The sequence below is a fragment of the Salvelinus fontinalis genome, chromosome 37 (assembly GCF_029448725.1).
Source record: "Salvelinus fontinalis isolate EN_2023a chromosome 37, ASM2944872v1, whole genome shotgun sequence".
Classification (NCBI taxonomy): domain Eukaryota; kingdom Metazoa; phylum Chordata; class Actinopteri; order Salmoniformes; family Salmonidae; genus Salvelinus; species Salvelinus fontinalis.
This window is the reverse complement of record NC_074701.1, coordinates 25,818,383-25,836,032: the sequence shown is the minus strand read 5'-3', so window position 1 is coordinate 25,836,032 and position 17,650 is coordinate 25,818,383. Positions and strand designations below refer to the sequence as shown.

Below are 17,650 nucleotides of genomic sequence, written 5' to 3'. Positions count from 1 at the left end.
AAATAAGTACAGGGAGAGCCTATAACATTCTCCTGATCACGTAATACAGTAATGGTAATACAATGTGACTTATGTAATTTCCTGAAAGCAGGCTGCCTGGGACAGTCTACAATCGAGAGGCCCTGAAAGGAATTCAGTCCCCTATGAAGGTTCTTTGGACAGTAATAGGTTACATTTATGTAAATATAGGGATTTCTCTTATATAAATCCTGGTGGAGTTCAAAGCAGAAAATGCGTCTCCGAGGAACACTTCTAGTAATGAATATGACACACAATATCAAAATATCAAAATCAAATGCAAGGTATTTTCTTGCACACTAGAGGGCAGAAAGAGCACAACATGACAGACATGGAAAAGTCAATGAGGGAATAACTCAATGAGGGAACAAGAGCTTACATTTTGGCGAGGTCAATAAATACTTAACTTCCGGTTGTGGCTATTGAGCCTTTCTTTACATGAGCAGCCATTTTCCATGATGTTCATAGTACATTCCAGTATGCAACCTAACCAGTAATAAAAAATACAAAAGTTAAATAGGCAAAAGAGACAGACAGGTCTTTCTCTTTCATATTGGAATGTAATTAGGCTACAACTACATTTCTTAATATAATGTAGGCCTATTATTGTAAGATTCTTTGGAAATCAATACAATTGTAATTCAGTGACAAATTCAATTAAGCATGTGCGTCCATTTAAAATAATGGATTTACATGCCAAACAAGCAACTAAGCAATAACATTATGTTTTTACTAACAATAAGCTGGTCTTTCATCTGAGTTAAAGGGAGATTTGTTTGTGGAATCCAGGAAAGGCCAAGTCAACAAAGTGGTGGAAAACCCCTGCAGACTATTCCATTAAGCACTTTTAATGGTGCTGAAATTAATTTGAGCTGGCACTCTGTTTATTTCAGAGGCTTTCTTAAAGGCCCAGAGCAGCCAAAAACATGATTTTATATATGTGTTTTACATATACAGAACAGTCAAAAGTTTGGACACACCTACTCATTCAAGGGCTTTTCTTTATTTTTACAATTTTCTACAATGTAGAATAACAGTGAAGTCATCAAAACTATGAAATAACACATACGGAATCAAGTAGTAACCAAAAAAGTGTTAAGCAAATTAAAATATATTTTATATTTGAGATTCTTCAAAGTAGCCACCCTTTGATGACAGCTTTGCACACTCTTGGCATTCTCTCAACCAGCTTTATGAGGTAGTCACCTGGAATACATTACAATTAACAGGTGTGCCTTGTTAAAAGTTAATCTGTGGAATTGCTTTCCTTTTTAATGCGTTTGAGCCAATCAGTTGTGTTGTGACAAGGTAGGGGTGGTAAACAGAAGATATCCCTATTTGGTAAAAGACCAAGTACATATTATGGCAAGAACAGCTCAAATAAGCAAAGAGAAATGACAGTCCATCATTACTTTAAGACATGAAGGTCAGTCAAACTTTGAAAGTTTCTTCAAGTGCAGTCGCAAAAACCATCAAGCACTATGATGAAACTGGCTCTCATGAGGACTGCCACAGGAAAGGAATACCCAGAGTTACCTCTACTGCAGAGGATCAGTTCATTAAAGTCACCAACCTCAGAAATTGCAGCCCAAATAAATACTTCAGAGTTCAAGTAACATACACATCTCAACATCAACTGTTCAGAGGAGACTGCGTGAATAAGGCCTTCGTGGTCGAATTGCTGCAAAAAAAACACTACTTAAGGACACCAATAAGAAGAAGAGACTTACTTGGGTCAAGAAACACAAGCAATGAACATTAGACTGGTGGAAATCTGTCCTTTGGTCTGATGAGTCCAATTTGAGATTTTTGGTTCCAACCACTGAGTCTTGGTGAGACGCAGAGTAGGTGAACAGATGATCTCTGCATGTGTAGTTCCTACCGTGAAGCATGGAGGAGGTGTGATGGTGTGGGGGTGCTTTGCTGGTGACACTGTCTGTGATTCATTTAGAATTCAAGGTACACTTAACCAGCATGGCTACTACAGCATTCTGCAGTGATACGCCATCCCATTTGGTTTGCGCTTAGTGGGACTATCATTTGTTTTTCAACAGGACAATGACCCAACACACCTTCAGGCTGTGTAAGGGCTATTTGACCAAGAAGGCGAGTGATGGAGTGCTGCATCAGATGACCTGGCCTCCACAATCACCCGACATCAACACAATTGAAATGGTTTGGGATGAGTTGGACCACAGAGTGATGGAAAAGCAGCCAGCAAGGGTTCAGCATATGTGGGAACTCCTTCAAGACTGTTGGAAAAGCATTCCAGGTGAAGCTGGTTGAGAAAATGCCAAGAGTTTGCAAAGCTGTCGTCAAGGCAAAGGTGGCTACTTTGAAGAATCTAAAATCTAAACTATATTTTGATTTGTTTAACACTGTTTTGGTTACTACATGATTCCATATGTGTCATTTCATAGCTTTGATGTCTTTACTATTATTCTATTCTTGTGGCCAAACATACATACATATACATATATATACCTATACACATACATATTATATATATATATACATATTATATATATACATATTATATATATATATATATATATACATATATATATACATATTATATATATAATATGTATATATATATATATATACATATTATATATATACATATATATATATGTATATATATATACACATACATACACTGCTCAAAAAAATAAAGGGAACACTTAAACAACACAATGTAACTCCAAGTCAATCACACTTCTGTGAAATCAAACTGTCCACTTAGGAAGCAACACTGATTGACAATAAATTTCACATGCTGTTGTGCAAATGGAATAGACAAAAGGTGGTAATTATAGGCAGTTTGCAAGACACCCCCAATAAAGGAGTGATTCTGCAGGTGGTGACCACAGACCACTTCTCAGTTCCTATGCTTCCTGGCTGATGCTTTGGTCACTTTTGAATGCTGGCGGTGCTCTCACTCTAGTGGTAGCATGAGACGGAGTCTACAACCCACACAAGTGGCTCAGGTAGTGCAGCTCATCCAGGATGGCACATCAATGCGAGCTGTGGCAAGAAGGTTTGCTGTGTCTGTCAGCGTAGTGTCCAGAGCATGGAGGCTCTACCAGGAGACAGGCCAGTACATCAGGAGACGTGGAGGAGGCCGTAGGAGGGCAACAACACAGCAGCAGGACCGCTACCTCCCCCTTTGAGCAGGAGGAGCACTGCCAGAGCCCTGCAAAATGACCTCCAGCAGGCCACAAATGTGCATGTGTCAGCATATGGTCTCACAAGGGGTCTGAGGATCTCATCTCGGTACCTATTGGCAGTCAGGCTACCTCTGGCGAGCACATGGAGGGCTGTGCGGCCCCACAAAGAAATGCCACCCCACACCATGACTGACCCACCGCCAAACCGGACATGCTGGAGGATGTTGCAGGCAGCAGAACATTGTCCACGGTGTCTCCAGACTCTGTCACGTCTGTCACATGTGCTCATGTGCTCAGTGTGAACCTGCTTTCATCTGTGAAGAGCACATTGGCGATTTTGGCGATTTTGCCAATATTGGTGTTCTCTGGCAAATGCCAAACGTCCTGCACGGTGTTGGGCTGTAAGCACAACCCCCACCTGTGGACGTCGGGCCCTCATACCACCCTCATGGAGTCTGTTTCTGACCGTTTGAGCAGAAACATGCACATTTGTGGCCTGCTGGAGGTCATTTTGCAGGGCTCTGGCAGTGCTCCTCCTGCTCAAAGGCGGAGGTAGCGGTCCTGCTGCTGGGTTGTTGCCCTCCTACGGCCTCCTCCACGTCTCCTGATGTACTGGCCTGTCTCCTGGTAGCGCCTCCATGCTCTGGACACTACGCTGACAGACACAGCAAACCTTCTTGCCACAGCTTGCATTGATGTGCCATCCTGGATGAGCTGCACTACCTGAGCCACTTGTGTGGGTTGTAGACTCCGTCTCATGCTACCACTAGAGTGAGAGCACCGCCAGCATTCAAAAGTGACCAAAACATTAGCCAGGAAGTATAGGAACTGAGAAGAGGTCTGTGGTCACCACCTGCAGAATCACTCCTTTATTGGGGGTGTCTTGCTAATTGCCTATAATTTCCACCTTTTGTCTATTCCATTTGCAACAGCATGTGAAATTTATTGTCAATCAGTGTTGCTTCCTAAGTGGACAGTTTGATTTCACAGAAGTGTGATTAACTTGGCGTTACATTGTATTGTTTAAGTGTTCCCTTTATTTTTTTGAGCAGTGTATATATATATATATATATATACATATATATATATATATACAACCGTTCAAAAGTTTGGGGTCTCTTAGAAATTTTTGGGTCCATTAAAATAACATAAAATTGATCACAAATACAGTGTAGACATTGTTAATGTTGTAAATGACTATTGTAGCTGGAAACGGCTGATCTTTAATGGAATATCTACATAGGCTTACAGAGGCCCATTATCAGCAACCATCACTCCTGTGTTCCAATGGCACGTTGTGTTAGCTAATCCAAGTTTATCATTTTAAAATGCTACTTGATCATTAGAAAACCCTTTTGCAATTATGTTAGCACAGCTGAAACTGTTGTCCTGATTAAAGAAGCAATAAAACTGTCCTTCTTTAGACTAGTTGAGTATCTGGAGCATCAGCATTTGTGGGTTCGATTACAGACTCAAAATGATCAGAAACAAACTACTTTCTTCTGAAACTCGTCAGTCTACTCTTGTTCTGAGCAATGAAGGCTATTCCATGCAAGATATTGCGAAAAACTGAAGATCTCGTACAACTCTGTGTACTACTCCCTTCACAGAACAGCGCAAACTGGCTCTAACTAGGATAGAAAGAGGAGTGGGAGGCCCCAGTGCACTGCGCAAGAGGACAAGTACATTAGAGTGTCTAGTTTGAGAAACAGACGCCTCACAAGTCCTCAACTGGCAGCTTCATTAAATAGTACCCGCAAAACACCAGTCTCAACATCAACAGTGAAGAGGCGACTCCGGGATGCTGGCCTTCTAGGCAGAGTTCCTCTGTCCAGTGTCTGTGTTCTTTTGCCCATCTTAATATTTTCTTTTTATTGGCCAGTCTGAGATATGGCTTTTTCTTTGCAACTCTTCCTAGAAGGCCAGCATCCCGGAGTCGCCTCTTCACTGTTGACGTTGACAGGAGTGATGGTTGCTGATAATGGGCCTCTGTATGCATGTGTAGATATTCCATTAAAAATCAGCCGTTTCCAGCTACAATAGTCATTTACAACATTAACAATGTCTACACTGTATTTCTGATCAATTTGATGTAATTTTAATGGACAAAAAAATGGCTTTTCTTTTAAAAACAAGGACATTTCTAAGTGACCCCAAATGTTTGAACGGTAGTGTATATAAATTTATTTCAGTGTATATATACACTGAGAATTCAAAAAACACTGAAAATTCTGTGAGAATTCAAAACATTAAGAACGTTCTTTCCATGACATAGTCTGACCAGGTGAAAGCTATGATCCCTTATTGACGTCACTTGTTAAATCCACTTCAATCAGTGTAGATGAAGGGGAGGAGACAGGTTAAAGAATGATCTTTAAGCCTTGAGACAATTGAGACATGGATTGTGTATGTGTGACATTCAGAGGGTGAATGGGCAAGTCAAAATATTTAAGTGCCTTTGAACAGGGTATGGTAGTAGGTGCCAGAAGCACCGGTTGATGTCAAGAACTGCAACGCTGCTGAGTTTTTCATTATCAACATTTTCCCGTGTGTATCAAGAATGGTCCACCACCCAAAGAACATCAAGCCAACTTGACAAAACTATGAAATATATTTATAAACTGGGTGGTTCAAGCCCTGAATGCTGATTGGCTGACAGCCGTGGTATATCAAACGTATAACAAGGGTATGACAAAACATTTCTGGTTACTGCTCTAATTATGTTGGTAGCCAGTTTATAATAGCAATATGGCACCTCGGGGGTTTGTGGTATATGGCCAATATACCACGGCTAAGGGCTGTATCCAGGCATTCTGTGTTGCGTAGTGCAGTAGAATAGCCCTTAGCCGTGGTATATTGCTTAATTATACCATGGCATTGTTGAATACTCCTTTCTGATTGGCTTGAAGGGCATTCTAGAGTGTGCATTATTTCCCTATAATGCACGATAGATTTCAATGGCTATAGTTAATTTTTACAAGTTTTGTTTGCGCTGCTTTTGAAAGCAAAAGTCGAATTGAAAAAAGTATTGTGTTTGCTGAATTTGATTTTCATAACAGTTAGGTTAGCTAAACTAGTCTGTCTGTTTGGTTACCACGGCAACTACTGTAGCTACACTACATGGCCAAAAGTATGTGGACACCTGCTTGTCGAACATCTCATTCCAAAATCATGGGCATTAATATGGAGTTGGTCCCCCCTTCTCTGTTATAACAGCCTCCACTCTTCTGGGAAGGCTTTCAACTAGATGTTGGAACATTGCTGCAGGGACTTGCTACCATTCAGTCAGAAGAGCATTAGTGAGGTGTTGGGCGATTAGGCCTGGCTCGCAGTCGGCGTTCCAATTCATCCCAAAGGTGTTCGATGGGGTTGAGGTCAGGGCTCTGTGCTTCAGAACTCGGTGGTCCTGTTCTGTGAGCTTGTGTGGCCTACCACTTTGCGGCTGAGCCGTTGTTTTTCCTAGACGTTTCCACTTCACAATAACAGCACTTACAGTTGACTGGGGCAGCTATAGCAGGGAAGACATTTGACGAACTAACTTGTTGGAAATGTGGCACGTTGAAAGTCACTGAGCTCTTCAGTAAGACCATTCTACTGCCAATGTTTGTCTATGGAGATTGCATGGCTGTGTGCTCAATTTTATACACCGATCAGCAACGGGTGTGGCTGAAATACGCCAGCAGCATACCACCCTGCATACCACTGCTGGCTTGCTTCTGAAGCTAAGCAGGGTTGGTCCTGGTCAGTCCCTGGATGGGAGACCAGATGCTGTTGGAAGTGGTGTTGGAGGGCCAGTAGGAGGCACTCTTTCCTCTGGTCTAAAAAATATCCCAATGCCCCAGGGCAGTGATTGGGGACAATGCCCTGTGTAGGGTGCCGTCTTTCGGATGAGACGTTAAACGGGTGTCCTGACTCTCTGAGGTCATTAAAGATCCCATGGCACTTATCGTAAGAGTAGGGGTGTTAACCCCGGTGTCATGGCTAAATTCCCAATCTGGCCCTCAAACCATCATGGTCACCTAATAATCCCCAGTTTACAATTGGCTCATTCATCCCCCTCCTCTCCCCTGTAACTATTCCCCAGGTCGTTGCTGCAAATGAGAACGTGTTCTCAGTCAACTTACCTGGTAATATAACGGTAAAATAAAATAAATAAATAAATAAAATAGCCGAATCCACTAATTTGAAGAAGTGTTCACATACTTCACCTGGAATGCTTTTCCAACAGTCTTGAAGGAGTTCCCACATATACTGAGCACATGTTAGCTGCTCTTCCATCACTCTGCGGTCCAACTCATCCCAAACCATCTCAATTGGGTTGAGGTTGGGTGATTGTGGAGGCTAGGTCATCTGATGCAGCACTCCATCAATCTCCTTCTTGGTCAAATAGCCCTTACACAGCCTGGAGGTGTGTTGGGTCATTGTCCTGTTGAAAACAGATGATAGTCCCACTAAGCGCAAACCAAATGGGATGCCGTATCACTGCAGAATGCTGTAGTAGCCATGCTGGTTATGTGTACCTTGAATTCTAAATAAATCACAGACAGTGTCACCAGCAAAGCCCCCCCACACCATCACACATCCCCCTCCATGCTTCACTGTGGGAACTACACATGCGGAGATCATTCGTTCACTTACTCTGTGTCTCACAAAGACACAGCGTTTGGAACCAAAAATCTCAAATGTGGACCCCTCAGACCAAAGGACAGATTTCCACCAGTCTAATGTCCATTGCTAGTGTTTCTTGGCCCAAGCAAGTCTCTTCTTCTTATTGGTGTCCTTTAGTTTAGTTTTTTGTTGTTGCAGCAATTCGACCATGAAGGCCTGATTCACTATGTCTCCTCTGAACAGTTGATGTTGAGATATGTCTGTTACTTGAACTCTGTGAAGCATTTATTTGGGCTGCAATTTCTGATGCTGGTAACTCTAGTGAACTTATCCTCTGCAGCAGAGGTAACTCTGGGTATTCCTTTCCTGTGGCAGTCCTCATGAGAGCCAGTTTCATCATAGCGCTTGATGGTTTTTGAGACTGTACTTGAAGAAACGTTCAAAGTTCTTGAAATTTGCCTGATTGACTTACCTTCATGTCTTAAAGTAATGATGGACTGTCATTTCTCTTTGCTTATTTGAACTGTTCTTGCCATTATATGTTCTTAGTCTTTTACCAAATAGGGCTATCTTCTATATACCATCCCTACCTTGTCACAACTGATTGGCCTTGACACAACTGATTGGCTCAAACGCATTAAAAAGGAAAGAAATTCTACAAATTAACTTTCAACAAGGCACACCTGTTATTTTAAATGCATTTCAGGTGACTACCTCATGAAGCTGGTTGAGAGAATGCCAAGAGTGTGCAAAGCTGTCATTGAGGCAAAGGGTGGCTATTTTGAAGAATCTCAAATATAAAACACTTTTTTGGTTACTACATGATTCCATATGTGTTATTTCATAGTTTTGATGTCTTCAATGTTATTCTACAATGTAGAAAATTGTAAAAATAAAGAAAAACCCTGGAATAAGTGTGTCCAAACGTTTGACTGGTACTGTAGGTCAGAATAATTCCCAAACAAATTGTGAAAAATATGATAATGCCCTTTTAGTGAAAGAGCTATTTGAAAAAAACGCCTGACAGTTCAGCCTGTTTTGGTCGGACGGAGTTTTGGCCTGCCTTGTGACATCACCAGGTGGTAAGTGAGTTAATAGAACAATAAGAAAGAGAGTTTAAAACTTCTCTGCCAACAGCAAGTTTTCAGTTTTCCCCTCCCCACTCACTCCCAGCCAATCCTAGCTAAATTCTTGTTTGAGAAATTGATCTTTGCTAAGACACTATTTTTGTTTCTTTTGAACATTTTAATTAAAAAACGATCACAGTAAGTAAGGTAGTTAATTGTTACCAATACATGATTTTGAGATAAAAAAAACGGCTGCATTTTACCTTTAATTCGTTAAAGGAATCATATCTTGAGAGCTGATGGACAGGCCCATAGGCTGCCAAACAATTTACAGGAAAGAATGATTTGTATTACAACCTCAGGAAGAGAAGAAGAAGCAAAAAAAATCTAATCCATATTCATCATCACCATGTGTCATGATTAGGCTGCTTCAAAGAACTGGCAAAACAATAACTCCTGTCTGTACAAATGCAAATATCGATCTTCAGAGCCAAATCAGTGGGATAAACGGTCATTGTTCCCTCAGCTTGGGAAAGATTTGGCTCCAAAGCCTCTCTTTTGTCACTTCAAGTGATCCTGATTCACGCCGTTAAACAGGGCGGTGAAGGAATACTAAACTAGTGCCTTTTGTCCAGTCTAGAAATACCAGATCTAAAAGTGACCTTTACCATTCCCTTAAGGCTAAACCGCATAAACTGTACACAGCAAACCTTAATCATGACAGGTGTTGAGCAATGGACTGGTAAGTGTTTGGATTAACTGCTAAATACTGTATCATGTCTGCAGTTCACTATGTAGAATATTGTTCTTTGATCCAATCTCAACATTAGGACCAGATTTATAATATGGTGAAAAGTCTGTTCATCATTAAGTCCTATATCAAGAAATATCAAATTAACTGTTCCTAAGCCAAAGGCAAGAATGTAACAACAACAAATCGTCTGACTTGTTATCAGTATTTCTGAATGTCTAACTGCGCAAGTATGGCACCATTTGCAAGCCCCTGATTGCAAAAAGCACTAGGTTTAAACGCCTAGAATATTTCATGTAGGTAAGTTATTTCTTTATTATGGCAGGTGGATGAGGTACAGCAATCAAACGTCATTCATCTGAGTGCTATCACAGCTGTAATCTGTCCCATAGGTTTTTCCTATAGCTAGTAATTTAATCAGGCTGTTACAGCAATGTGTCTTTTTAAACTCTTGTGGTAAGATTCGTAACTAAATAATATAAACACCATGGCATAGCCAAAGAGACCAGTGTGTTGCATAGAGAAACTAGATGCAACGCTGAGCAAGGGCTGTATTTAGGATTGAGTCTACTCTAACATGATCCACGGGGTGGCGACTGGCCAAGTTTTTCCAATTTGTTATGAGCCTATACACTAAGGGATATATTTTCAATCTGAGGTGCAGCTTGAGTGAGTGCAGAGGCACACCAATACCACGGGGAATACATACAAGAATCAATAATATCGTCTGCAATGTTTTCAAAAGAAACAAACACTGCATCCAAACCAAATAAATATTTACAATCTAGTGTGCACATCTGGTATTCATCAGTTAATAACTGAAATTAGCTGCTATATTAAAAAAGAATGAGTGGAATTCCTTGTTCTTTGTTATACTCGGTACAACCTCTGAGAAAATTATTCTCAATTGCCTCCACTGTTGCCATGGATATTTCCCTCCTGCAATTACATAAAAATGCCTATGCACGGCAGGCATTAATTCTGCATTAACACAGGAGCTATTAGAGTAACAACATGTACGGTATAAATGTACTGTTTCTGTAGCAGCAGCAGCAGCTCACATAGAAAGTGAGAGCTTAAATAACTAACGGCAGCTAAAAGGCATTGACCTGTATAATCAAAGAATTAGCATGAAGTGACATGCAGGGAGAGAATGCAGCAGTCTATTTCAAGGTTATTGATGCCATCTTTTCATGACCTCATTTTTAATTCAGGGAGCTGAGCTCTGACAGCTAATCTTCGGAAACGGTTTAAATAAATATCATTAAAGCTTTCCCAGCTGGAGCTTTAGACCTTGGGTTGGATGTTAAATATTGATTTTTCCCTTTAAGCTAATGAACAGTAGAATGGCTGCAATGAGCAACTTTCCAAATGACAAGTACCTCAGGTTATCTTGTGTTCTGTTCGTTTTATGTTCTCTACTGCCCGCTGCTCAACACCATAAATACAGTCATTATTTCCATCTTTATCATTCAAAATAATGTCTCCAAGGCAACTGTTTCAGATGACTTCCATTGAAGAGGAAAATGGATAATGTGGATCATTTCAAATTAGAGTCAGGGCTTGGGGACATTCAAAGTCCCAAACAAAAGACCAAGATGAGCGCGTTCAGTTAATCTAGTGCAATTACAAACGAAATGTTCCAATACCAAATCAAAAGACATTGGGAGAAATGCTGCATGCTCTAGTTTAAATTCCTCATTGTGTTTTCAATGCTGAGTAATCATTAAGAGAAATAAAAGATGCCACCAGGGACCAAACATATACTTCACCAAACCCACAAATGGGGTCATTTATCATACACTTCCAAGGGAGAGAGAATAGCTTTGTTTGCTGAGCTAATACAATGAAGTTAATTGCCCTCCTAGCTACTGGAATAGTGAGCCTCAGCTAAAATTCTCCTCCCATGGTCTGTCTGGGTTCAGCTGAGATTTCCCGCTCTCTTTCTGACAGGGTGATATTCACTGCAGTGGAGATATTATTGGTTTGTATTGATTCAGCACAATTTCCCAGCTTTCTGTGGCTCTATTGAAAAAGGCCAGCAGTAACACCTCACTGGTCCCCTCCAGCCCCCTGTGCTGTGTGCTGTGCTGACACTGTCTATACCAGTCCTCCTAACCATGCAGGGCTGTGAAAGGGCTTTTAATGGCAGTGCAAATACAGTCCCTTCTGGCTGCGCAGGAGGTTTAAAGCTGCAGTGCTATTTGATATAATTCAAATACTGTATCCAATTTTGAATGCACTCGTACATAGAGCATAGATAAACCTACACACATTGACTGAGCAATTCAGCCTGACTTTGTTTGTCATTTGCCTAGGTCTATACACATACTCACCCATATGCATGCGTGATATTGCTCTGCATGCCCCTCTTTTGACAGGTAAATCTCTTCCATAGCATTGCGGAGGCATGAAAATATCAGCCTGGGGGGGGGGGGGGGGGGGGGGGGGGTTCAGAGATGACTAGCCGTAAGAGGAAAGCTTTTTGAAAGAGAGGTTATCTTGTATTAAGCACACAGCATTTGTTTAACCTTGAGAATGTGTGTGTGCATGCATAATATCCTCCAGTCTCCCCCAGGATCATATCTGTTTGCTGTTTGCTTTGGTTCAGGGACCCTCTCAATAATAAAGGCTGGTTAGAGAGAGATGTGTGACTGGTTTGGTGAATATAGTTGTGCTCTGTGTTAGTATGCATGGAGCAGCAGGGTGACAGAGTGTCTGTGGGCACGGCTTAGGACATCATGTCGAGATAGGAAGGAAGCCTTACTTCCCTAAGCAAAGTTGACATGCACCTGATACTGAGGCTGAGAGTAGCATTCCTCTTCCTCCACTGCATTAGGAAAATGGGACAGCGCTTTGTTAATAACTCACCTCTCGTAGTGTCTTCGTGTGCATGTGGCAGCACTTGTGCTTCCTGGGTTACCACCCAGCTCATCATATACATTTTTCCACTGTCGGCGAACTGTGATCTGAGAGAGAGAAACAGATTTTTATAACACTGTATCATATAACATAATAAAATGCTGTAACAACATCGTTATAGATGCTAATCATTTCCCCGACATGAGTGGATAACACTAACAAAGTTATTCAGTTTGCTACAGAGACTATAACACTACTCTGTAATGCAAAACCATCTCCATAACATGCTACCAGCTGTAGCTGGCAACAACCGTCTGTACCACAGCAAGGGTAAGAGGGAAAAGTACAGTACAGTGGTATATATGCATTAAGATGCCAGAGTGACGAGTTACACCATTAAATATATACTCAAACCAACCACACAACTTCCTGCTCACAAAGACAGCAGCAGGCATGAAAGACTGATAATCATCCGCAGATAAAAAGGCTTTAAAAGGAAAAACATCCCGATTACATGACTAGTTTCCTGTTTATAGTTTGCGGCTCGTCTCTCTGTATGACTATATGTGGCAAATGAACTAACCGGCATTCGCAATGCGCTTACTCTTCACATCAAAAGACGTAAAAATGTTGGAAACACTTCCCACATTAGTACTGAACAAATGTGGGGTAGGCTGCCAAGTGAAATGTCCCTGCTCTGCTGTCTCACTGTGTATAATAGTGCACTTTATTTTAGAGCCTGAACATGGGAAAAAATGACAGACTTCACCAATTTCCTTGACATGGGAGAGTAACATGTGTTTTCCACTTAGAGGGGGTTTAAAACAACGGCATCATTTTGCAAAATGTGGGCCTGACCAAGATTTTTGGAGAAAAACACGACTGAGGCAGCCTAAAGAAAATAAAAGTTAAGTATGGAGCAGGACATATGTAAACACTTACCAACTCATATCCTCCGAGTTTCTGAGCAGCTTGAAACATAGTCCAAAGGTTTACTGTTAGAGGGACAACAAACAGGGAGATCAATGGTATTCAGCTAGATCATCACATACAAAGATACTGTCACATAGCTACATAAACTACAGGTAGATACAGCCTGACACCTAGATAGCTCTTGTAACAATTCAGCTGAAGGGGATTTGAATAAAGACCATTATGAGCATCTGGTAATACTTAACATTTTAGCACTCATTAACAATGTTGGCACAAATGAAAATGCAATTTTGCATAGAATTTTACATGCAAAGATCCAATGACAGACAATATCAAATTGATTATAGGTATTGTACAAAATAGTGATTATAATCAAAATACAACAAAGACAGTATATTTCCCTGCAAACAATTAACCCAAGATTTTCCAAACAATGACATTGGTATCTGCTTTCTGTAACATCATTGTTTAACATTTTTATATGAAGACCTATAAATAAGGAAAGCTCGCCTAGGGAGAAATCCATCAAAATTCAATCTCTGCGTACACAAAGGCTTGCATTTGTCAAAATGGCATTTTCCTATCTCCGCATTTGACAGCATTGATTTTTCCTCCCTGCTCTTCCGTGTCTGTTGTCAATGCACATGGAGAATTACAAAGGAAGCTGGTGGGTTCTATTTGAACTGTAGAGAGTAGCATTGTGTTTTGCAACTGGATAGCAGCTATGGCTTATTAATGGGGTTGTTATGCTTCGGCTGTAATTACCACAACAGCGAGCAGAATTAGGAAGGACAGAAAAGGGAAAGAAAATGGGAGAATAGTTATTTCGTAGATGACTTGCTCCCTGTTTTTTCTCTAATTCACTCTATTCAACGGGGCATTATCACAACGATAGGGATGACAAAACACAATGTACACTAAAACAGGCATTCAAACAGGCAAATTAGAAACAAGGCATAAAGAACCTCTCTAAAGGCAGCCTGAAATAATGCGCATCACCTCCCCCGCCGCCCCACCCAACAACACGCATACCAATTCCCTAACTCCCCACTCTCCAATTTGTGACCAAGGCCATTCAAAATGTGCAATGTGATGTCAAACTGTACCAACCTTGACACACACTCCCAGCCCCCTCCCTGTCCCATTTTCTCCTCACACTCACTTCCATCGCACATTCAGAATGTGGTACCAACGCTGGGAATAGCTGTTTACCCAACTGAATGGAAGATAATGAAACCTCTTTTTGTCATGTGACCTTTTCTTCCTCTGAAGTCCATTTATCTTACGTCCTGTGCAGCATCCAGGCAAACTGCTAAAGCTAAATAAAAGAAAATAAGCCTCCTTTCTGGTGGAACAGATAAGAAACTTTGAGCCAGAGCTATAGCCTTGCACTGTGTAGGATATGCCGTTCAAATAAAAGGGGATAGATTGAAAGATTCATTTACAGTATTTTGCCTCTATCTACGCTGCGCTGTCTGCCCTACATTGTGCATTAGACGAAGTGGAATTGGTAGCTCTGTGTGCATTTCAGAGCCAATGGCTTAGAAAGGAAGATGTAATTGAATGGCTTCTGTTAACAATCACAAAAAAAACGTGTAGGAGGCACATCAAAAGAGGACAGGAATACATGTGTACACCGTTCAACAATCCAGTGCTTTTAAAGAGTCCTTATCTTAATTATAAACCACTCATGAAAGAAAATACCAGAAACACAATTTCCATAATAGGAAAGTTTTGCTTTGATAAATGAGGCTATTGCAGTGGCTGAAAGGAATAATGAAAGCTGATTGCGTCTGAGCATATTTTGAATTAGTTATGTTTTTTTTTAAACAGTCATGTTGCCAAGGACGAGTTTAAACTGCATTATTGGGGGCTTTAATGAGAAAAGCATTATGATGTTGCTTGGTTTGTAATTCAGAACATGTACTGTATGTAAAACAGTTGGCATTATGCCTCAATACAAATGATGCTATGCTGCAGACTCAGTAACTACCGTATGCATGCATACTGAGCCACTCTCATATCATCTCAACCACAATGACCTACTTAAGAACTGCATCTTTGGTGTGAAGATGACATCTCTTTCTAAATATATACATGGGGTTATTTGTGAACCGAAACTTACATTTATGTACACCTTGTATCGAGAGAGTAACGTAGTATACAAATCGCGTCTTTTCGTATAGAGTGAATGCACCACAATGACGCATGGCTGTGCCAAGAAAATAATATTGAATGACCATTCTTGTATGGTTCTATATATAAGATATCATCTTCCCTAGCATGTGAAGCCTCATTGTTGAAACATCTGAGCGAGATGTGTTGCATGCGACGCTCTGACCGTGTGAGAAGAACCCTTATGAATGCACATATAATGCTTTTGACAGGTGTGTGAAGATCATATATCCTATATCCAAAGCTTATATGAACATAAAATAAATATATTTCACTCACTCTGCTTAAATCCCAGGAAGGGGATCCTCTCAATAGGTGTGTCCCTCTCTTTCATGTACTTGTATAGGGCTACTAGGAAGGCCTGCTCGTCTGCACCACTCTCTTCTGATTGGTTCTCTTCTGGGTCTTCTTTCTCCTCCTCCACCTTCTCCTCCCTCTCCACCTTCTCATGCTTCTCCTTCCTCTCCACCTTCTCCTTCCTCTCCACCTTCTCCTCCCCCTCCTCCCTCTCTACCTTCTCCTGCTTCTCCTCCTTCTCCTCCCTCTCCACCTTCTCCTCCACAGATGCCTTTTTACAGATCCTGGGTTTGGCCGTTGTGCCTCTGCTGGTAGGAACTGTTATCTTGCAGTTAGGTTTTACCTGTAGGAAAAAAAGAGTGGACGTTGAAGGGCTTACACTCAACGTGATGTGTGTGTGCTTGGGGGGGCTATTTAATGATTCTGTCAAAATAATTATATCACCCGCTGAAAAAAAATTGTCATCCATACAAATGCGACCTTCAAAAATTGAATTCAATCAATATGAAGTAAACTGAAGTGAATGGCGAAGGTCCATAAAGATGGAGAAATTCTGATATTTGTGGTAAGTACATGGTGTCCGCCATCTTTATGCATGTCCGCAATTGAATCAAATGTTAGGTGAGTGGTATACCTTGGTGGGAGACTTGTTCTCTAGGGTGCTGGGTTCTTGGGGCCTCTGAGGCCCCTGACTGTGGCTCTGGGAGTCCCTTCGCTGGGATACTGACAGCTTCTTCTTCCGTGGCCGACCCTTCAGGTTAGGGGCTGAGAAGATGGGGACAAAACACAAGCTGGTTAGTATCCTAGAGGCAATGTTTCTGGGGAAAGGAAGGCAACCACACACAGAGCCTAGGGAAGGAAGACAAGCAAGCTGATTCTTCTGGATCATTTGTGTAATAAGCACTTAGCAAATAAACATTTCCTTTCTATGTCGCAGGAGTGTAGCGTTAAAACTATATAAACAACTGAATAACAATTCCCATCCTGTAAAGTTAAATCTATGAGAACACTAGGTCATGTTGTTGCACAACACATGCACTGATCTAATCATTATTCCCATTATTAGTTTCCTTGTAACTTGCTGATTTGAGACCTTCAACATTGCTAACAACACATAAACATGTTTGATTGGAATTCTTTGTAGGCAGATAATTCCACAGTACACATTAATTACACCATAAAGTATTTAAAACCTTCAAAGCATTTGAACGCCCACATTTTACATTGAGCAACAACTGTATTGTAACACCTTGGCAGACTGCCTTCCCTGGTAACAAAAACAATGATAAACTCGAAGGAGAGAGGAGGCACTCGATTCGAGCCAGGTTCAGTCAAGTAGTTCAAAGAGGCATTTCGTGTGCAATTACAATTAAATCATGTCCAAGGTTAGAGGCAGCCAAGGGGAATAATTTTTTGCCAGATCAAATTCTCATCAAGGTTTGAAGGAAAAAAAACTTAAGCAAAACAAAGCCCAATGAAATCGAGGAGGAAGTAATTACAGGAGGTGAAAGCTATTGTGACTCAATGACCTTTTACTTCACGTTCTTTCCAAAACAGCCAGGGAAAAGGCAAGGAAAATTACACCAAGATCTGTAATCAGCTTGGTAACTGCAAGTTTTCAGGCTACTTGGCTTTGCTGTACTGTATTTTTTCTCTCTCTTTCTTTCTTTCTCTATAAAGTTGAAGTCTTATAATAACATGAAATCCAATAGTCTGCATAATGGATGACTCATGAATGGTAATAAAAACAAACTGACCTGAGCTCTACC

The 17,650-nt window shown here is 41.0% G+C and overlaps 1 protein-coding gene across 2 annotated transcripts in view; it reads right to left on the bottom strand.

Moving 5' to 3' along the window:
- Positions 1-17,650, bottom strand: part of LOC129836429 (AT-rich interactive domain-containing protein 5B-like) — a 68,433-nt gene that overhangs the window by 7,479 nt on the left and 43,304 nt on the right. The window contains exons 5-8 of one of the 2 annotated variants that reach the window (XM_055902588.1): positions 16,516-16,646; positions 15,864-16,224; positions 13,419-13,471; positions 12,486-12,583 (exon numbers count right to left, since the gene is read on the bottom strand). In XM_055902588.1, the coding sequence (XP_055758563.1) occupies positions 12,486-12,583; positions 13,419-13,471; positions 15,864-16,224; positions 16,516-16,646 (643 nt within the window). The remainder of the gene's footprint in view (positions 1-12,485; positions 12,584-13,418; positions 13,472-15,863; positions 16,225-16,515; positions 16,647-17,650) is intronic. The other variant, XM_055902589.1, reaches the window with a different exon arrangement.